Here is a 23,881-nt window from a genome sequence, read left to right as displayed (position 1 = left end):
ATTTTTTTTAATTTTGGAAGATGAGGCTGGAGCGATTAAAACTATTCTGATGTAATAATTTGACCTGTCTATGATATTTTATACTATACTGTATTATGTCATACTTTTACTGTTTAGCACAACATAAAGTGATTAATTCTAATTCCACCCCCAACTTATGTTTTTGCAGAGTCGACTTTAGATGTGGAAAATCTTTTAAGGCTTGTGAAAAAGCTCCAGAAAGGTATGGTTTCAGTAAGTCACTTCTAGCTTTTTGGGCTGATTAGTAAGACTTATTGATGCTCTTACGGGTCATATGTCAACTGTGTCACTGGAATTTCGGTTCAAGATGGCAAATATGCAAAGTCCTTAAATGGGAATTTTCACACATCACTGGGACAGAAAATGAGCTAAGACTTTATTGTACTGATAACTTAATCACTCCAGATATCCTGGTTCTAGTCCTAAGCTTTCCTTTAACAAACCTCCTACTTGAAGTTGTAGTCTTTCATCGGTTTGTTGTCAGCAGCAGGTCCTGAAGTTTTCACATGAACATCAGCCTCAACTTCTGATTGACTATGCAACAGAAATATTATTTGGCATCATTTGACCCTGCTCCCAACTGGTGTTCTTTCTACTGGAAGCTGACTTCTTAACCACCTTGCAGGTTCTGGTCCTTTCTCACCTTGATTGAGGCAATACTGTGTTGCAGAGATTACCCGAGATTCACCTGACTCCAATAGAGAGCATCCTCTGTGCAGCAGCAGTCCATATCAAATGTCTTTAGAAGTGATAGGATCACAGTGATCCTAAAAACAAAACCCCAATGGTGTCCAATGCCCACCTATTATTGCCACCTCTTTCCATTTCAACAGGAAACCACTTTTCCATTCCTGGATATTTGTGTTCTAATTATTATCAAGCCTGTTAGTACAGTTGGGTGAAAGAAATAGGCCAAGACCACAACTACCTCAGAATCATTCATACTTCCAACATTATGTGACGAAAAAGAGGATTTTTCAAATTTTATAAACAATAATTATAATGGTGATAATGATATCAAAGAAACTTTTCTCTTATGACCTTGAACATGCCTGCTCCTAATATTAATGTTTCTCACCCACAACACCATTCATAATACACACTGGAAACACCATACCCCGGCAGTAATAAGGCAATTTGAGATTTTTTTTTACTGATGTTGTGGACACTCATGCATTATATATATTTTGAAACAGAAAAAAAGAATCTAAAAGTTGTTTGTGGCCCAGACACATAAAACGTCTGAAACCCGCTAGTTACTTTTGAGATTTCATTTCATTTCATTTATTTCATTTGTAAAGCGCATAAATCACCCGAAGGTCTCAGAGCGCTAGCAGGCAAAAAGGAACCTCAAGACCAACTGTTGCAGGAAGTAGGAGGGCTTAGCTGGCTAGAAGAGCCAGGTTTTAAGCTGTCTTCGAAATTTCATATGATCAGGCTCTAACCTCAGCTGGATGGGGAGGGAGTTCCAGGCTTCTGGGGCAGATTTACTGAAGGCTCTGTCTCCATTTCTGACTGTTCGAACTCTAGGTACAGAGAGAAGGGCTTTGCTGGAAGAACGTAACGTTCTACTTGGGAAGTGGGCCTTGAGCTTATGTTCGAGATAGACAGGTCCGTGGCCATTTACAGCTTTATGGACTAGGCAGCATAATTTGAACTTTATGCGTGTTGGTATTGGTTGCCAGTGCAGAGTCTTGAGGCAGGCGGCTGAAGGGGTACGAGGGGGTAGATCTAGTACTAACCTGGCAGCAGTATTTTGGAGGACCTGCAGTTTTTTCAATAGTGTTAGATTGATGGCTGAGATAAGGCCATTACCGTAGTCTATCCTGTTAATAATGAGTCCTTGGACTAGGGGCATACGTGCTGAGAGTGGGATCCATTTAAAGATCTTCCTCAGGCTGCGCATCTGGACGTAGCTTTTCCCACTATTTTCCTGATGTGTTCAGACATGGTTAACTTATCGTCTATTGTTATACCAAGATTCCTGACAGAGGGCTTGGGGACTGGGCAAAGCCCGAGGGAGACTGGCCACCAGTCTGATGTCCAAATTTGGTCAGCTTTGCCAAAAAGCATGACCTCAGACTTTCCAGCGTTCATCATCAGATAATTCCTGGACATCCATTCTTGTATACTGACCATACAATTTTGGAACCTACTCTTTATATCATCAGGATTTTGGTTGATAGTGACGAAGATTTGGGTATCGTCAGCATAGGATATGGTTCCGAAACCGTGTGCTCTGATGATCTTCGCCAGGGGGGAGACATATACATTAAAAAGAGTTGGACTCAGAATGGATCCCTGTGGGACACCCTTATCATTTTCATAGAAAATAGAGGAGTGGGAGCCTAGCTAGACCCTAGACCGTCTGTTGCCAAGATAGCTTGTCAGCCATCGGAGTGCGGCGCCCTCGACACCAGCCTCAGCAAGGCGCTCTAGCAGAACGCGATGCGAGATGGTGTCGAAGGCCGCAGACAGGTCCAGCAAGATCAGTATAGCCGATTGTTTAGAGTCCAAAGACAGTCTTATATTGTCCACGACCTCAAGCAGGGCCGTTTCAGTGCTGTGGGATGCCCTGAAACCAGACTGGGATGGGTCGAGAAGTTTGTTGGACTCTAGGTGGGCAACAAGTTGTTTATTTATTAATGCTTCCATGGTTTTTCCAAAGTGTGGTAGAAGGAAGATTGGTCGATAGTTTACAAGTTGGTCCGGGTCAGCCGTAGGTTTCTTTAAAATGGGCCTAATTACTGCCTCCTTCCAGTGCTTGGGGACATCACAACGGTGAAGGGATTGATTGAAAATGCTGGTTAGGATGGGGATCAGTACTGGGGAAATTTTTAGATATAACTTGCGGAGAGGCAGGATCTCCCGGGGCTCCAGACTTCATTTTCAGCAAAATTTGGTTCACCTCCTTTTCTGAGAAGGGTGAGAAATGACTTAATGTGGCAGAATGATCCTTGGGGATGTTTTGCTCGTTGACGTTAGTTTCGTCTTTTGTCATTAATTGGGGAAGACGTTTATGAATGTCGTTGACTTTCTCATGGAGGTAGGAGGCTACAGATTCCACCCAGTCCTTGGAATCGGGGGGCGCCAGCCGCGTTCCTGCTGGATTAGTGAACTCCTTAACAATGTTAAAGAGTTCTCTTTGTGAATTGGCTGCTAATGTAATCCTATTGCCTAAGTAGATTTTTTTTGCCTCAGCGATGTCCTTCATATACTGCCGATGTGCAGTTTTATATCTTTCCCTGTCTTGGACATTTTTTGTGTGTCGCCATTTCCGTTCTGCCATCCTAGTAGAGTGTTTAGTTTGCTTTAACTCTGGCGTAAACCAGGGTGAATTGTTTTTCGGAGGTTTAGTTTCGCGCATGGGGGCTATGTCATCTAAAGCAAGGGTAATTGCCGATTCAAGTTTCATGGCGGCTAGGCTAGGGTTAGTGCATTGGGAAATGGTGGGAGGGGAAAATTTAGCGGCAAAAGCGGACAGAGTGATTTTATTCCATGGCCTGCTCATTCTTAGCTTGGTTGGGCGTGTTGCCGGGGCCTGAAAGCCATTTATAACAAATTTAATGATGAAATGGTCCGACCAGAAAACTGGGTCGGTCTGTGGTAATCGCTACATTTGGAGAGTTAGTGCAGACAAAGTCATGGGTATGGCCGGCTACGTGGGTTGGGCCTGTTGGAAGTAGGCATAACTGTAGGGCATCCAGGCTGGTAATCAGGTCTGTGGTATGAGGGTCAAGGGTTTGTTCAAGATGGTAATTAACATCTCCTAGTAGAAGAAAGTTTCCGGTGGCAAGGGCATAGGGCGCTATTGCTTCCACTAATTTTTCAGGGAAATGAGCCTTGGATCCAGGAGGCCTGTAAATAAGGGCTATCTTCCAAGATTCATTCTTTCCCACAGTCATAGTGGCAATGAGCAGCTCGCCCCAACGCTCGGGGTAGGAGTCATTTATGTGGACTCTTATAGATGACTTATGGATTATGGCCGTTCCACCTCCTTTTTTATTGCCCGGACGGTCGAGCCTATGTATTGTGTATGCAGGGGGCAGAGGTACCGCAATGTCTGGGGCGGACGACTCCTGTAACCAGGTTTCTGTTACAAACAGCGCACTCAATACAGTATAACTCACAGTTGTATGCCGTGCATAAAACACCTGGTGCTGTTACAGACAAAAAAATTGTGAACTGGAGAACAACATGGCAGACAACTGTGAGTTATGTCGTTTTTCAGTGCACTCACAAACATAACTGGCTAATTTCAGTGGTTTTACAAGTTTGAGCCACCAGCATAACTCACTTTTTAACTGTGAATGCCAGAGGCCATTTTAGGTGTTGGATTCATCCTCTATTTTGTGCTTGATTTACGAGTTGCTTCCGACTGTCAAGTTCAGGTAGTGAAAAAAAGCCCACGAAAAGACAAACTGTAATGTGTGACTTTCCCTGTAGGTAGTTTGCCATACACTGACAGTCACCACTGTGTAATAAGTTAGAACCAGGTTTCTATAGGAAATTGACTTTTTGGTTTTCTAATAACTTTGACAGTGTTAGATGAATCTTCACAAAACTTTCCACAAAAAAAGGTTCATCCCCATCAGCTACTTCATGGAAAGTGATCTGTCAAGTGGGGTGCGGAGAGGAACACATTTTCCCCATGAAATTTCCCATAGGAACACCGCTGAAGCCAAAATGGCTGAACGGAATTGCTCCAAATTTGGCAGAAAGATGAATTTCAATCTAGTAAATCTACTTTTTAGGTCTGGCGTTAACCAAGACCTTTTGATGTACTTAAATTATATGTATAATATACTTACTTAAGAGGGCTTTCAGCCAGTTCTCTTCATCCATTGGTCTGTCGTTTTCTCATTAACGTTTTACTTCCGCCCGCTACTGTATACAGTATGGGGTAATGGTCAGCCTGCTTAAACCACTGGTTAACTTCACTTTGAGTGACTGCGTTTTGTTTTTGCACAATGAGCACATCCGCACGCAAGATAGTTCTCTTCAGTGGCAGTATTTTTGTTTTTACTCTAATAATTTAGGGTTGCCTTTGTGTGTAGAGCCTGATGTGATACAAGGAAGCTATCTACAAGTTATTCATGCACAGAGCACATTCCAGCCTTATCAGTTGCTGTCTGCTGCAAATGCTGTTGTAAATGTCTTCTGAAATATCCTTTTTTTTTTTTTGAAAACCTTTATTTGAAAACAAGGCAGATACAATCACCAGCCAGCAAGAACACAGCCGGCTATTATCGGAAGACGGGCAATACAAATCAATAAGTCAATCCACATACATCCCGCCCCGAAAAGTCCGGATCAACAACTAGGATACTGTCGCACCCTAACGGCACTAGGATAAGAGAGGTTTGATTTTTACTTTGCAAGGAATCAAAAATAGAACAGGATCCGATGGCAAACAATATAATAACACCAGGGGAAGGGGACGTCACTTCAGGATACGCACGATAGGGACCACTGCAGGCGGGGCACATGCTAGAACGCGCATTAAAACAGGATAAACAGTAAACAATACAGTACGCCCCCCCATGCAGCTCCCGCCCCAGGATCCAAAAAAGGAAGGCAGTATAACATCCCCCATACTGGTCGAAGACTTAAGAGTAAACCCCACGCCATGCAGAAACCCATAGAGAAAAGGGAAAGAAAGAAAAGAAAAAGGCAAACAAAACAGAAGAAATAGAGGCCCTAGAAACTGAAAAAGAGAAAGAAAAACGAAGAATACCCCCCACCCTGCAGCCCTGCCTCCAGCTACGGCCCCCCCCTCAGCAGAGTGCCTGTCGCCCCTGTAATGAAACCCGAAATGTAGAAGAAGAGAAAAGAAACTACCACCCACCTAGACTAAAGTTAAGCAGAAAGAAAAGGAAGAAAGAAGGAACCATACAAAGCCCCCAGAAGGGCGAGAAGCGGAGGAGGAGCCCACCATCAGCCCCCCGGCATCACAGTTCCTTTAGTCCAACATAAATCCAGGATGCACAGTCCGGTGAGCAACACCATTACTAACTTACAGAATAAATGTCACAGAAGAGGCACATTGCGGCATAGAAAAGTCAATACGCCCCACACCCGGTCTAGAACGAGGAGAACCACAGGACAACGACAAGAAGCGGTCACCCCTGACCCGTCTTCACGCACCCCCAACCCCTAGCAGAAGGAACCCAAACGGGCGTGAACTGTAATCCAAAAAGGAAATTTTGCTGCAAATACACAGGTAAGCCAAGAGCACTGGAGTACATCGGTTCCTTGCTGAGCCTGAAGCATATAACCCTCGAAGCATCCAGCGAATCAGAACCAAAGGAAAAAGTCGCAATGTCCCGTCCCTTCTGGAAGGATCCTCGGGTAGCAGGGGGGAAGACGTGGGGAAAGGATTCCAATCGCGGTCGCGATCCATGTGTCACATCACGATCAAGGCTAACATCGTCCGTCGCGGGGACAGCCACGAATTCCGGAACACCATAGCCACCAGCAGTACACGAGGCCGCCATCTTGTATGAATCAGGAGCGGGGCAAGAAGGAACGCAGTGGTCAGGTAGGTCCGCCATTTTGGAGCACCCCCGTGGAATCAATAGTGCGTCAACCTTATTGATCAGGATTCGCGCAGAGTAAACTATGTCATAGTGAAGGGAGACGATAGCCGCCAACAAAACGTCGTAGCCCCAAACACCTCCACGGTCTACGTCAGTCGTGACCCACTGCGACACGCTTCCTCGATCACACCATGGCCCCCGCTCCCCAAGGCTATGCGTCATTATGTGCCTTGCTGTTTCAAGGAAAGCCCAGCCGATCTGAACGGCCGCCGGCAGTGTTCCAGACGCAGCCGCCCCTGTCGAGATCAGTGGGGCGAAAAATTCGGGAGTCCCCCGCTGGCAGCGGGGCAGCACACAGGCGGGCACTCGGCAAAGTACAGGAAAGGTTGTCACCGTCACAAAAGAACCCCACCGACACTCACCCGGTACAAACAATTCTGCACCAGTAGTCAAGTGGGGCGCGCAGTTCAAAGTCGGCCGCACCCACCATAGAGGGTCCGACCGGAGCAGGATAGCTGACGATGTCCGATGTTGTTCGCTCCGCGGCCGGTTCCAGCACTAAATTGAGGCCCCGGTCGCAAGGTCACTGCGGGCCCCAAACTGCCGCCGAACTTTTCTCCCGGTCGCCAAGGGGCCCGGGCTTCAGGATTTCACCACTGGTCGTCGGAGCATAACCGCCACCGCAATGCGCCTTCAGAATGCAGGATCGCCGGCAGGATAGTCGCGAGGAAGGAGACGGTCCTCGGAGCCGAGGGACTACACGTCCGACCCGGTCGCCATCTTGGCTCCTCCCCTCGAAATATCCTTTGTTTATATGACTCCTGCTTTTTCACGTCATACCAGATTTTGTCCATTTGAAACAGTTCTGTATTAAGTTATACTCTTTGTAACCTGCACACCCTCCACAAAGCAGTACACAATTATTCTGAACTCACTTTAATAAACTTTGCTCGGGAGAAAACCAGTCTTTATTGTGTTTAATTTGCAGCAGTTGTAACTCTTCCTTCCCTTCCTTATCCTTGCATTTCCTTTCCTTTCATTGCCTTTCTATCTTTCATTCTTTTCCTTTCCTTTCTTTCTTTTTCAGGGGCAAGAGACTGGCAGCCAACGGCACAATAATTGGCTTTTTTACATTTGTGTTTGCTAATACCGTTTTGATTGTACTACTTTTGCTCCTCCTTTCCTTTGTTCCTACATTCCATTGTTCCTTCTTGCATTCATTCCTTCTTTCTTTCTTTCTTTCTTTCTCAAAGGTAAGAGGCTGGTAGCCAGTGGCATAACAATTCACCTTTTTTAGGTCTGTGTTACCCAAGACCTTTTGATTAAAAAAAACTATTATGTGTATAACATAGTTATTTAAGGGGGGTTTCACCAACACTTCATCCGTTTGTCTGTGGCTATGTCATTCATATCTTTCTTTCATCCCCCAGCATGGATCAAAGGGCCATGCGTCAACCAGCAATTGACTGAGCTTACTATGAATTTCAGAATGCTGCCCATATACAAGGGCAGCATGCCATAGCTCATCGACACACAAAGTAGTTCCCTTGAGTGCTAGCGAGTACTATGGTAATGTGTACTTTTTGAGATCAAAGACTGATGAAGGCCCGGCACCGTCCTGAACAAAATCTTTTAGCAAAAACAATCACAAAATGAAACAAAAATTGTCAAAAGGCTTGCATCCAATGCCAGACCTGCTGGTTTTGCTTGCTTTGATTTAGTGAAATCAGTTCAGTCATTTATGAGAAGTTAAGGTGAAAAATGTATAGATATCTAGTCACATGGTACCTTTCCTATACTACTGTGGAGCACCACGAGCTGAAAACACACGATATGATGGGCTAGCGCTGTACTCCCTCTGCACTACTGTGGTACCACAGTGCCAAAATCTGCGGTCTGATTACTGGCTGCAACATGAGAGGAAAGTTGGAGCTGTTGTTTTAGGATTCTGGGACTCGGTCCCCATATTATAGAAAGCAATTAAAAAGGAATAAGGGGACATCATAGGTGGGAATCGACTCAGTGAATAAAACTTAAGAAGAATCGGAATTATAGAGTGCAACGTATTCTTGTATTAAAAAAATAAAATGTCTATATATATATATATATATATATATATATATATATATATATATATTAGAAGAAAGAGACTGTAAATTGGGGGGGAGGAAGGATATTATGAAATTGTGACAGATACTGTAGTGTAAAAATGGGTACCGATTGTTGGAAAATGAAATGGTTTAATAAAATCACAAGGAAAAGTCCGAGTGGACTTCTAGGAAAATAGAAGATGTGACACGTTATTAGGAGTAAAATGAATTGGCATGCCCAAGGTACAAAATAGATGACTAGTTGATGGTATGCAAATGAATAACAGCGATTCTCCATAAAAGACACCTTGAAATGAGATTCTTATATAATTCTCTTTCTTCCTGCAGCTGGAAACCTGGAGCCAAGAATAGAAGACCTTGTGGACAGGATTGATAAACTACAGAAAGGTCAATTTCAGGGAAATATGTTGTGATTAAATTTTAAGGCCTATAGGATGGAGAAAAATGAATATCGTTTTAAAAAAATTCTCCAGATACTGGTGTAGTTCTTTAGAATATATAATTTGGTGGCAATGGTTTGAAAATGTGGAATTTCTTTCATCACAAAGTTAAGATTTTACTTTCCCGAGCCTCCATGAGGCCAGGGTATAGGTAATAAACTACACCAAATTCTTTATTGTGGCAGTTTTATGTAACTTTGGTTTATTCAAATATTGAAAAATTAGGGTGATCGAAACATTGAAATATAGAAAAATGTCATATGTTTCACCTTCTTGCATGAGTTCATGTAGAGTAGGATTATTGGCTCATTCCCACTTTGATAGCAGGTGCCCTACATGTTGAGATTAGCAAGAAGCTCCTGTACAGATTATCTGTGACACTCTGCTCTGGGATATGGTTAATTATGAAGATAAGATGACAGGACCACAAACATCAATGGTTACAACTTGACAAGAGGATTACGTTGAAATACATATATCTTGTGTGCAAGGCATTCTTGGGGGACTACTCCTGAATGTTCACAAACGAAACTCTGCACTACACATTTCTCATGTCAGCCAAGAGTTTTAGGCACATGTTTCTTATAGGTATTGTAGGCAAAACACATCCAGATAGGAGGCCAGAGCTTCGCATTCATGGCTCCTAAATTATGAACAGTCCCTCCCAACCGGGGATATTGTTTTTTGCTAAGGGCGGACCTTATTTCATAATTTGACCCCAGGGAAAATGTCACTCCAGTGCTTAGATACACCTCGGCACTCACAGTGGGTACACACACAAGCTATAGTTTGGCGAAACTCCATTGATTAATAGGGGCTTATCCAACCACTGCCATATTTTCCTTCTGTGTGTGGGTTGTAGTCATTTGAAAAACCCAGTCCTGATTGAGCTTCAGGCCTTTATGACACATTTCCTTTTTAAGAAATTGGGCCCCACAACATGTCGGAGACTTACACATCAGTGTCTAGGAAAGAAAAGGGACATGGATCCTGGTGTCCTAAGCTCTCTGTTAAAGAATGGGGGTCAGCACTAATTTCTGGGAAATCTCAAAAATGCTTATGCTAACAGCCGAAAAATGAATGCCTATCTTCTCCCACTTGGATGAACTCCTACAAGAATCCTCACCACCAAAGACTTGTAGACCCCCGATGACTAGAGCTGAGAGTAACGCATGGGCATATAAGGTCACTCAAGTGTGAATGTCCTATTGGGTCAGTTCAGAGAAGTTGCTAGGTTCAATGATTGCTCTAGCTGAACAATGATAACTTTTCCAAAACCTTCCATAAAAAGGACCTTTTTTGATCATCGGGTTTTGGTGAGGAAGTTTACATCTGCCTCTGCTTTTCAAGCAGCGATTTCATGTAGGGTCTTTTCAGCGCTCTGTGCACACCGATCTCAGCCAGGGTGAAGTGGATAAATTCGACTCCATGACCTTCAGGGACACAATCGGATATTGGCACTCCATTACATCATTTTCTTTGGTATTGATGACTGGTAATGTGATAAGGCAGACAGCCTTTACAATGCTGTCTTTGTAACGAGATGCCTTTACCACGCATTCTTTACCGCACAGTGTCTTTACCTTGCAATGCCTTTGCCACATATGCCTTTGTAACAAAAGATATGTATATAGAAGGTAAGTGTGTGAGTTTATTTATATAGATATATAATTTCATATAGGGTTTAAGGGTGAGGAGAAGGGGCATAGGGTGATAAGGGTGTTTTTTGGGTTTGGGGTGGTTTAGAGTATTGGGCGGTAAGGATGTTTTTAGGATTTAGAGATGGGTAAGTGTATTGGGTAGCAAGGGTGTTTTTAGTGTATAGGGGTGGTTAAGGGAATAGGCTGGTTGGTAAGGTTACAGTAAAAAGGGGCCTTGGAAGGGTTCCCTCCAAAAAGAAAAGCATATTTTTTTCTAATAATTTAAAAACTAATTGGGGATGTGGTGTCTTCTCAATAAAAAAAAGTAAATACTATTAGTTTTTACTTTTTTTAATGTGTGTGTGTATATATATATATATATATATGTGTGTATATATATATATATGTATACACACATATACACACACACACACATATATGTATTGAATAAAGTAGGTAGTTGCACTTACCTTATATAGGCATACCTTGTGTTGTAGAGACATGCGTGGTAAAGATGTATGCGTAGTACAGGCATGCATGGTTAAGGCATTGCGTGTTAAATTCATGTGTTGTAATATCATACAACCATAAGAGCATACATGGCTCCCAAGACACACATTCAAACACAGTACACTACAACACACACCAGAGACAGAAGACTTTGACAAAATAAGACTACTGAGGCAGTTAAACATTGTCATAAAAGTATAGTTGAAGTGCCCAATGTGGTTTCCTGAATCACGGTGGGAGTTTGTGCGAGTCCGCTGTACCCATTGTTATATATGATTTGCATTGTCATTCTCCAGCCAGGAAATTGATAACTGAAGAAGTGTCCGGGTACAACGCCCAGTGCGAAAAGCTGAGGGAAGAGCTTGACCTTTGTGAGTACAAATGAGCTTGTGATTCCAGTGTGTTTTGCTTCTGTCTGGCATTATTGGACTAGGAAAATTCTTATAGGGTGAGTATTTATCTGAAACATGCAGGTGTTGTGCATGTAGCTACACGACTACCACGGCTTGAAGTGTATCGACTAATAATAATAATAGCAGCCCCTCTACATTTATTTTTCCTGCTTCCTCCCCCTTATTGTCTCCAATGATGCATGCCCATTCATTATACTTGCCTTAGAAATGCATATAACCTCTTTCCCTCTGCATCTATGTTTGTGTCTCCACTTCTCAGTACTCCAGATAATGTCATTTTTTCTTTAACCTTTCTTCCGCCCAGCATAAGAATCAAAGGTGCAAGGGTGAGAAGTGCAAGAATAAATCAGACTCCGTAGATTACTGCCTGGTGCCCGAGTGACATCAACATGGCCTCTTGAACATACCAGATCACCTCATAAACATCCCGCTGGATTGTAAATAACTTTTCACGGGCTCTTCATATGCATTCAAGTTGAAGAGATCATGTTTCCAGAGGCAGGTGAAGCATAGAACATGCATAGAAGCGACAACCCTACTGTGTCTTCTTTATCTGACAAAATTAGCCCTTCAGTTTTCTACCATACATATGCAATGATTGATTGACCATACAAGTAAATTTAGCTGTTATCACTTTTAACAGAAAAAGTCCTTCTAAGGCATCCTTTTTCTCCATGCTGTGATTAAGTATTTCATGGAAGGACTCAGGAAAGATTTCCTTTGTTACAATATCTGACAGTCTAATATTCTCCTTCGGAAATTGATGTTTTTTTCTTTTGAACCCATGACCAAAGCAAAGCTCCTTTTGTCATGGAAAATAGCTTTCAGGTGTCTGAAACATCAGTTTTCCTGCTGTCTGAAACAGTGGCAAATGCCACGGGTGAGTGAGCCTCGAGGGCTTTTATACACAGGAAAGCTAATGTTGTTTCCTGCCATAACAAAGTTTCCTTTAGGACTCATCCATCTTTTCTCCAAATGTTATTTTGGATTTTTTCACAATTCAAACTATTTTCCTTTGAACATTCTTTCTGTGTCCTTCCTCTCTACTAGAAACGTCCCTCCATACTGAGAACAAGGTGCTCCATGCATTTCCCAGTTCAAACTGGTTGCTGGGGCACTCAGCCCCAGCTCTGGCGCAAGACTGGATAAAGGGGAAGGGGTGTAACCACCCTCTCCCCAGGTCCTCTCATAGGTGGGACCCTAGAGTTAGGCCAACCCCTAAACTTAGTATAAGTATAGGAACCCAGTCCCTAGGACTTTCGATTACCCTGGACGAAACTCTGAAGAAGAAATCGTGGACCTTCGACATTTCATTCCGACTGAAAGACTGTAGAATCTCCCTTGAGGTCAAGGAGTGACCTCCATGTTCAAACAGGCACCAAAGAAGGATCTTGCCGGTCTGCATTTTCAAGGCTCCTGCCGGATACTGAAGAATCGGTCAAGGAGTGACCTCCATGTTCAAACAGGCACCAAAGAAGGATCTTGCCGGTCTGCATTTTCAAGGCTCCTGCCGGATACTGAAGAATCTGAGACACAGGACACGGACTTCCAGACATCTCTGAAGCTGACACGAGTTCCCAGCAGAGTTGAGACCTGTAGCTGACACGAGAGACGTGGAACCGGAACTCCTGGACATCCTGCAAGTTTGCAGCTGCACCCACTTCCCGAAGTTGTGCATTGGGGTATTTGAAGCCCCTGCCCGAGCACCTTTTGCACCGAAGCTCAGAGGCCTATACTCCACGAGTGTTCCGTGGGCCCGCTCTTTGCATTTCCGCTCGAGGCTCCTTCGCGCTCTCTAGTCCGTTGGCTAGTGGGTCCCCACGAAGGACAATCCTTTGTTTCTTGAGCTTTCCTGGTTACTCCAGACGTGCTCTGACTCCCCTCCAAATGGTGAGTCCCTCAGACCTTGCTGGTCTGCACCAAAGCCAATCTTGTCATCTTGCGTGGGTTGCTGTTGCCAAGGCTTGTTGGGTCCAATCCGGATTCCGACGCTGCAGCACTCAACATCCTTCGTGGGACAGCTCGAATCCAGCTCCTGGTCGTCATCTACGCCTCCTGGTCCTCGTGGGTGAAGAGTCAAGCTTCACCTCCTTCACCTTAAAGCACCCGACATCGGCTGGCATCTTCCTGTCGCCATCCTGGTCACTGGCTAGTGACCCAGACTCTGACCCCTCTGCTTTCAGGTTCTTCACATCTCCGATCCACCCTTGGATCCACCTGAACACTTTTCCTCTGGTCGCATGCAGCACTTCTTCGCAGCTCTCCATTGGAATCGACGACGAAACCCGACACCAAAAGACACCTATGCACCAGGCTTCCCTGGGTGAGGTAACACGAGTACTCCGGTGCTTCCGAGGGTCTTGACTCTCGAAGTGTCTAAGTCTAAAGGGGTTCCATCGTAGTTCACCTCGAAGTGTCCTTAAACTTTCAAATTGTAACTTGTTCGTTTCCCATAGAAAGTCAATGGTGATTCACGGCTGTGTGTAGACACTGCAAGCGTCCCCTGTGGGTCTCCTGCGTCCCTACCTTGGGTGGTTCCTGGTTGCCCCAATGGTTCTACAGGCCCTAGGCCTAATTTCTATCCCTATCGTGGTTCTTATACCACTATTTTAGTATATAATTTATGAGGCCCCTAGGGCAAAACGTATATTGTGCTATTTACTGTGTTCTATTTAAAGTTCTTGTATTGTACTTTTGCCTCTAGCCTCATAAAGAGACTAGAGGGGTTGTGTTCAGAATAAATGCATATATATTTGATATATACTTTGTGTGGTGTACTTTCATTTGATCATTCAAGAGATTATAGACTGGTAAAACAAGCTGCTTTACATTCCTTTGAAGACTTAGCCTGAAGGCTGCTCTCCACAGCTATCACTAGGATAGCTTTCTATAAGGTTGACTTTAAACCTACCATCAATAAGGGTCGTTTGGACTGGTGCAAGGTGCCCACTAGAATAGTGGACATCATATGCCAGGCCAACTTCTCACACGCCTCACTTCTGCTCATTACAAGTACTATCTCCAGTCCTGAATTTCTCACCTATAAATCATTGATTTAACGTGTATTAGTCACATTAGTTCAAAAGAAGCAAACCAGGACTGCAACACCTAGAATGTATTTGCTGTCACACAAACGTTCAGATCAGGAAACAGTATTTCATAATAACATGGAGGATGCTGGCCACCCTTTATCTAAATCGAACCAAAGATCTCAGGCCTAAACAGTTGTTTGTTATCTGTGGAGTCGACTGGCATCCACAAATCAAACCATACCTTTGTAGGTAGTTTTATGGATTTTCGTATGCTACCAAAAGGCTAACATACCTTTGCAGGGAATGCCTAATGCCCATTCTTATTGGGGGGTGAGCAGTTATAGAATTATTCAAGTATGCAGCTGCAGCACTTTCAGCCAAATTATAAGTTTGCCCTGATTGCCACATATGGCCTAATTACTAGTCTGACTAGTGGTGAGGCGGCAGTGGCGCGGCCAAGTCTTCTGACCCCAACATTACAACCTTGGTGGTTGTGCCGCCCTAGGACCGCAACTCCGCCCTTCCCTGGCAGTGGCGCGGCAAAATGGTACAAAAGGGGGTGGTGATGGACGGAGCATCTGAACCAATCAAACACTCACACCCAGTCAACAGATCTGGGTGTAATCCATCACCGTTCTTTAGCCCACTCTGCCACCCCAGTTCAGATATGGACATATGCAAATCAGTCTGACCCTGTGCCTCATGGGAACAGTCCAGCCCGAACTGCCAAGCCATGCCTTCCCTGGACCGGAAACAGACAAGAGGCATCAGTATGCTTGGCGGGACCGCCGTGGTATCGCCAAGCATATTGCACCTTTCCTCACTGATTCCCTAGAGGTCTTAATTCCTCCATGAAAATAGTGGCGGTAAGGAAAGAAAGGGGGCCATACAGGGCCCCCTTGTGCCTCACTCTATGTGGATGCACACAGGGGGGCACAGCATGTGCCTCCCTGTGTTCATGCACACCCAGTTCCAGCATAGCATTGACTTCACAGTCCATGCTGTGCTAAAACTTCCTTTGATGTTCCCATTGTGGTGCATATTTTATGACTTAAAAAGTAATATTACAGCGGGCGGTTCTCAGACGGTTTGGCGGTGCGAAGGCAGGGCGGACCCGCCACTGCACCGTCATCTCGTTATCGGGCCCTAAGTGTTCAATGTTCTCCCTAATGTGCACATTTCACAAAAAATATTGAGCCTGTTTCACAAAACCATATTTGACTCAAACTATATTATTGGCCTAAAAAGGCTTCATTTGCACTTTTCAGGAATTTATTTAAGGATTTTTGGCAGCCATAAAGGGTTTTACTACTGAAGATTTCTCATGTACATGTGCAGAGAAGTCCCATCAGTCAGAAGTGTGAATGAAATTCAACTTTTCTCCTTAAGAGGACTATATTTACCCTTCTACAGGGACAAAGTGAGTCTCAAACGCAACCCAAGATTCATATATAAAGTTCCTTCGACATTCCACTTGGATGAATTAATTTGTTTACCTGCCTTATTTCGAAAACTATTTCTTGTAGCTGAAAGGAGATTACATTGTCTTTATGTCAAAAGTTATCTGCATTTCTATTTGAATAACTCCACTGTATGTCGTCATTCAGACCAATTCCTTTTGGCCTTTGTTCAGGCTAACAGAGATACAACCTTACTGACGCAGGGTATTTCTAGATGGATTTTCTTCTTGTATTACTTCAGCATACATTCCATTAGGTAAGCTATTGCTTCAACATGCAGCCCTGAGTTAAGTTAACGGCAGGATAGATGGTTATCTCTTTATAAGTTCCATGTTCACTTGGGGACACCATGCACCTATTTTGAATATAACTGTGAAGAGTTACATATATAAACATTCTATACTTACCAGTATTACCTTGTATATGGTCTCACTTCTCTTTTTGACCTCCTCCTTACCCCTATTTATAGCCATAGTGCATCTTAATATTGATTGTTGGTTTAATGGCAATTAAAAATGACTTGGGTAAAGAGTCTTGAATGAACCCTTGCAAAAAGAATAAGTCAGGTGGCTAAGCATGATATCATTTGGCAAAACTTTGAGGAGGTTTGATTGTGTCAGGTTTGTTATCAGCATTTCTGTCATTGCAGGAATTGATTGGATCTGACAAAACTGTCTCAACTCATTATTTAAAAGGGACTGTTGATTATTTATTGTTGCCTACTTGTATTTTTTGATACTACCTAAAATAAATTGCATTACGTAAAGTAAATTCTGTATTTGAATTGATGAATTTGTGTCTAATCTTGCTTCCCTTATGTCACTGAATACATCATTATTACATAGTGCTGTTTTATTGGTACATACATATATATATGGTTCTTATTACTCACTTTAGCCACCCATGATCCAGTTGTATACAATCTATGAGTGCTATTTCTTATGCAATACTACCTAGCAGTCGCTTACGCCATATCATTGTCTGCCTAGAGATAGCAACTTTTTTCTGTATCTTGTACACAGGAGAGTTGTATGTGCTGGTTTATGCCATGTGTATCATCGACATGTTACTATACACTAATAGAATGTTTCTAGGCATATTTCCAAACTCTGTGTATGTTCTCAGCTTCAAACATATAAGGCCCAGGTGTCAACACTTTGCCCCCACCATATAAAGGGATATGCTGCAAGCATCAGTTCATCCATCTGACATTTATTAGTCAGGTAAGTCTGTGTCCAGACCACATGTAAAGTCCTTGACAGCTTATTTTGATTCTTTATCATTTTGTGAAAATGCATGCCAACTGACCGGATCACTGACTTAATATCTATCACAACAATATTGTGATACAGAAATATTGTGTCAAAAATATCAATGACAAAAAATATAATTTCCCTATACTTTTAAAGATGAGTACAAAAATGTTGGGGAAAAAAAATATCATTCACACTAATACCGTTAAAAAGCATACAAAAATATAGTTTATATATACATATATATAGTTTAAAATAGTAAATCCTAAATTTGTAATATAGAGCATTAATATAATGTAAATTAAATAGATGTGAGTAGCATATACTAGTAAATATAAATATAGACTTATATAAACATGCACACATAAATGTGTTTATATATGCATATATATAATATACAATTATTAAACATATATTTATATATATATATATATATATATATATATATATATATATATATATATATATATATATATATATATATATATATATATACTAGCAGCCCGTCCCGACGTTGTCCGGGTATGAATTGCTGCTGGCCAGCAGTATATTGTTTTGTAGGATTTCGTTTTGATAGCATTTCTTATCTATGACAGGCCTGTGAAACGCTCCAATTCACAGTGCACTGCTGATGCACTTAAGAGTGTGCGTTCAGTAGTGTGTGAACTCGAGTTTCCCTACTTTATTTTTCCTTGCAATATTATATAGCGCGAACTCGACAACATGGCATGAGCACAATTTACATTACAGAAGAACACATTAATTTGTGGTAGGCACGGGAGACAAAGCGATTTGCCTGGAATCACAGGATGTTGAGCTGATGCCGAGATACGAACGTAGCTCCCCAGCTCTAAAGTTCGCAATTCTAGAACTTGTGGCGGGAGGTGTTTCTAAAAGTGTATGTCGGTGCTGGCCATCAATGAGAGAGACCTGTGCATTTTTCAAATGGGTGGTGAAAAAATATGAGTATGTTGCTGGAGATGTGGGCCGCCGTGCCACCAATGTACTTACCGGGGGAGGGTAAACACCCATTATTCCGCAACTTTCTTTCCGCATACCATGACTCCGCATACTTTCATTACGAAAGTACCATGACTCCGCAATGCCATTATAACGCATGGCATTACATTTTATATGCTTTTACCACGCATACATTTACAACGAAATTCGTTGTAAATGCATGAATGGTAAAAGCATGGTTTTTTTTATGTTTGGATAAGGTAAGTATGGGTATAGGGGTATATGTTTTGGGGTACTGAGGTATATGTTTTGGGGTGTTTGGGTATTTTAAGGGTTCAGATATAGTTTTGGGTTATGGGGTACAGGGTTAGTTTTAGGGTTTAGGGATAGGTATGGGTTTTGGGGTACATGGGTATTTTTAGGGTTCAGGGATAAGTTTGGGTTTTGGGGTATAGGGGTATTTTTAGGGTTATGGGGTAGGTTTGGGTTTTGGGGTATTTTAAGGGTTCAGGGCTAGGTTTGGGTTTTGGGGTACAGGGGTATTTTTAGGGTTCAGGGCTAGGTTTGGCAGACACGCCCACAAGGGACTACTTTGCTGGCACGGTTCATTTACTTTTTAAATGTATGTGGTGGGCGTCTGCATAGCCTATGTCCTTCTGCTGCAACTGCCCTTTCCAACACTGTATTGGGTGTTGAGATTGGTGCTGTGGTTCCTGAGATTACCCGCCTCAAAGGTTTGGGCTCTCTCTTTATTATATTAGTATAGATATAGATATATATACACATACATAAAAACATTAACAAATCAAATGCAAAATATTAAATAAATTACCAAATTAACGAAATATTACAAACCTATTTGTAAGATGTTTTAAAAAAAGCATATATATGTGTGTGTGTGGCTATATGTGTGTGTGTGTGTGTGTGTGTGTATATATATGTGATCAAGGCGCAAGCCGAAACATGTAGGGGCTACGGGAGGCATTGTGCTGTTTTCCCTGAATAAAAGACTGCAGCTCCGGAATTGGGCCTCAGCTTGGTTTTTCTGTGATTGGCGGACTCCTCCGTGTCCGTGATTTTCTGAGGCCGCCCTGAAGGGTTGAAGACTCCTGGAAACGGGGACTTGTGTTGGTGTTTAAATGAAGGAGTACGACCCACGCACTGCTGCTTTTCCTACTATGGTGTTACTAATGATGTGAAATTAAGCGGCAGCGATGGAAGGGCTTTGGGTAGGATTACCTCCTATGCCGAACGTTCCGGGACATGACAGGGAGGTCATTCATAATTGCAAACTGTGAGTAAAACTATGAGCAACGTGGCAGCATTCCATCTGGATTAATGAAACATTTTTTCTGCAGCGGAAAATGAAGAAATGTGAAAATGCAAAGGACATTCTGTGCATTAAATAAGACCTATCTTCTAAACATCGTTACTTACCTAATGTTTTCTGCTGCATTTTGGGAGACATAGGCTGAAGTAGTCACGTGAGCAAAGACCACCCCTTTAAAACAAGATGCACGTAAGCACTTTGTGAACTGCCTCTTTCCCGTGATCAAGGCGCAAGCCGAAACATGTAGGGGCTACGGGAGGCATTGTGCTGTTTTCCCTGAATAAAAGACTGCAGCTCCGGAATTGGGCCTCAGCTTGGTTTTTCTGTGATTGGCGGACTCCTCCGTGTCCGTGATTTTCTGAGGCCGCCCTGAAGGGTTGAAGACTCCTGGAAACGGGGACTTGTGTTGGTGTATATATATATATATATATACACACACACACATAAATAATATAAAATTAAACAAATAAAAGAAAAAAGTATTAAGTCTGGGAATATTAGATACACTATTCAGTCTGTGCAACAGTAGGGAAAGCATTGTACTCCGGTGAGGTAAAATTTACAACACCCATTCCAGTCTGTGCATCAGTAGGGAACCCGTTGGACTTCGTAGAGGTAGAATTTACAATTCTGACTCCACTCTGTCCAACAGTAGGGAAAACGTTTGACTCGGGAGGGGTAACATTTACTATTCCCACTCCAGTCTGTGCAACAGTGGGAAAAGTGTTGAACTTGAAACATATCACATATATGAGACATAACCCTAATAATTTATAACAAATATAAAACTCTTTAATATGAACTTTATTATTTAACCAAATATATACATAGATATTAAGAAAACATGATTAGTAAACAAATTAATAATTATCAATATAAAACATATTCATTTATTTATAACTTAATTAACTTACCACGCCACACCTCCACAAAAACCTACCAGCTCACGCTTAAATTATAACTAAAATAAATACATGTAACACAATTAGCATAGTTAATAATCAATTAACTACTAATTAATAGTTTAATAATTCATAATTATTTGCTTGATTAATAAATAACTTCCCACCTTATACCCCTAGAAACCCAGCAGCCCGCACCTAATATATAACGTAGAATTTTTTTCTCCAGTATTTCTGCAACTCAAAATTTCAAATACGATATTTTGGTCAAATACCGACTGACCCAATATATGTCTCTGATGTCAAAGATTTCACATATAAATATTATTTTATGTGCCTTGGTGTCATGTGTAATTTTCATATTTAACCTCACTTCCACTGTCACCAAACTGATTTTTCCCTTTATTATTTTCACTAGCTGTTGGATCTAGTGAGACATGTCTACCACTCACTTCGCCTTCCATGGAACAGGTTATGCAGCTGACATTTTGGGTCCAGCTACAAAGCAAGCATCTGTGGCAAATGCAGATAAGACTGTTATAGATTTGTTTTGACCTTATATTAACCACCAACTAACAAGCTATGATATTTGAATGTTTCATTTCTCTTTGCCTACATTTCATCCGTAGTGTTTAAAGATTGTACAACAGCTCTAAGGCATATACATGACCTGTATTATCAAAAGTACTAATTATGTTACCCTTTTCTTTTAGCTCCTAGTGACCAGGAGCCTAATGGTGACTCCTCTCATGATGATGATTCCTTGCCTGATGATGATTCCTCACCGTCCATAAATGGAGGACGGCATGCAGTGCTGGGAGATTAGCTGCCAAGTTCGCAGTCAGCACTGCTGAAAAAGACCTCAGCACCTGGCAGCAATCTCCTTCCTGTGAACTCTTATAGATTACATATTCCCAGACAACATCTATAAACCTTGGATGTTTGTACCAAATACGCAGGACTCTCCCAAACATACTCCTAAACCTACAGATACCCCAGAAGACTCCACTGCTCTACCCTCCAATTTAGGTGCTACTCTTATCTTCTCTCAGGGCCCAATTAACAAACAGTCTCCGTAGTCGTGGCAGAGGCTCTGCATTCGCGGCTACGTCTCCACGCTCGTGGTTGAATCTCTGCACGGTGCAATCTCTGCAGTTCTCTGTGCAGAAATTCCACCACGAGTGCGGAGACTCCGCCACAACTGCAGAGCTTCTGCCACAAATGTGGAGACTCTTCGTGAATTGAGCCTTTAGACTTCTGTGGGAGAAGAGACTTCTTGTGCAGAGAATCTCTCCCACAATATCTCTCCAATAACCTCCCAGATGGCAACCCTCTCCGTAATAGACAACCTGCTGGCATGGTTATACAGCAGAAATCACAAGATGATGAATGGACTGTTGCACAATGGCAAAATATTAACCCCCAGTCACAGATCTGGTTTTAATCCATTGTTATTTTGCTCACCAAGCCACCCCAGTTCAGACATGGCCATATGCAAATCAGTTTTGACCCTGTGCCTCATGGGAACAATCCAGACCGAACTGCCAAGCCATGTCTTTCCTGGACCGGAATCAAGCATCCTAGGACCGGTTTCTGGCTATCAGCCTTCATCAGCCAGGATAGCTTGACTCCAGTGGCGTAGTGAGCACGGGACCCACGTCTGGGCATACCCTTTCCACATAGGGGGAACAGCAAAACACACAAGATGATGGACGGAATGTTGCACAAGGGCAAAACATTCACCCCCAGTCACAGATCTGGGTTTAATCCATCGTTATTTAGCTCACCAAGCGACCCCAGTTCAGACATGGCCATATGAAAATCAGTCTTGTCCCTGTGCCTCATGGGAACAGTCCAAACCGAACTGCCAAGCCATGTCTTTCCTGGACCGGAATCAAGCATCCTAGGACCGGTTTCTGGCTATCAGCCTTCATCAGCCAGGATGGCTTGACTCCAGTGGCGTAGTGAGCACGGGACCCACGTCTGGGCATACCCTTCCCACATAGGGTGAACAGCAAAACACACAAGATGATGGACGGAATGTTGCACAATGGGAAAACATTCACCCCCCAGTCACAGATCTGGGTTTAATCCATCGTTATTTTGCTTACCAAAGCCACCCCAGTTCAGACATGGCCATATGCAAATCAGTCTTGACCCTGTGCCTCATGGGAACAGTCCAGACCGAACTGCCAAGCTATGTTTTTCCTAGACCGGAATCAAGCATCCTAGGACCGGTTTCTGGCTATCAGCCTTCAGTCCTGTGCTCTCCACACCACTGGAGTAAAGCTATCTTGTCTGATGACGGCTGATAGCCAGAAACCGGTCCTAAGATCCTTGATTCCGGTCCAGGAAAGACATGGCTTGGCAGTTCGGTCTGGACTGTTCCCATGAGGCACAGGGTCAAGACTGATTTGCATATCGCCATGTCTGAATTGGGGTGGTGTGGAGTGTAAAACAACGATGGATTTAGGCCCAGATCTCTGTACTGGAGTGAATGTATGACATTGATCTGCATTCTGTCCATCAACTGTTGTTTTGGCATGGTTATACAGTCATATTTGTGGGGGAAAGGGTCTGTGTGGTCGAGGCAATCATATCCTCCGAGGATAATCCTCCATGTTGGGGAATATTGATCAAGCTGGGAGTAGCAGCATCACCCAATCCCACCAGGAAGATGTCCCATGGTTGACTGAGAATAAGGGCCAGATGTACGAACATCCAAATAGCAATATCCAAATTGCGATTTCTGATGGATACATCTACTTGAAGATTCCTCAACTAGGGAGCATTAGTATATACATGGTTCCGAATGCGGCACCGCATGACGTCACTGGAGCCATAAGGAAGCCCCCATTGATGTGCTGACGTCCATTCCCCTTTTTTCGTGGCTCCAACGCTTAGCGGTTTTCCAGAATAATGTGACCACCCGAAAATCCGGATTTAAGCCCTGCAAGGCCTGTGAGGGTCAGATGTCTGTTACTGACCCTTGTGACGTCTGCCTTTGATGCTTAGGGTTGGATCATGTACTGTTGGCAGCGGATGAATCGAAAGGCTCTGAAGGAAAGAGAGGCGAAGCTGTTCATGGCTAGGGCAAGACATTAAAAAAGAGTTCGTCGGTTAGATCTTGTCCTAAGTTGAAGACTTGATCGAAGTTGGCAAACAGAGAGAACATAAGAGGGGACACCATGGTTCTTGACATCACTGTTTGAAGGATAAGTTGGACAAAGTCAGTTTCTCCACAACTGTCTTCGGAGGAGGGTCATCAGA

General features: G+C 43.0%; 1 protein-coding gene across 2 annotated transcripts in view; it reads left to right on the top strand.

Moving 5' to 3' along the window:
* LOC144785836 (synaptonemal complex central element protein 1-like) overlaps positions 1-23,881 on the top strand; it is a 265,320-nt gene that overhangs the window by 27,582 nt on the left and 213,857 nt on the right. For both annotated transcript variants that reach the window (XM_078664681.1, XM_078664682.1), the window contains exons 2-4: positions 170-223; positions 8,999-9,058; positions 11,558-11,632. In XM_078664681.1, coding sequence (XP_078520807.1) covers positions 170-223; positions 8,999-9,058; positions 11,558-11,632 — 189 coding nt within the window. The remainder of the gene's footprint in view (positions 1-169; positions 224-8,998; positions 9,059-11,557; positions 11,633-23,881) is intronic.

The sequence above is a fragment of the Lissotriton helveticus genome, chromosome 10, assembly GCF_964261635.1.
Source record: "Lissotriton helveticus chromosome 10, aLisHel1.1, whole genome shotgun sequence".
Taxonomy (NCBI): Eukaryota; Metazoa; Chordata; class Amphibia; order Caudata; family Salamandridae; genus Lissotriton; species Lissotriton helveticus.
Note: the sequence above shows the minus strand (reverse complement) of the source record. Positions and strands in the feature narration are given on the sequence as shown.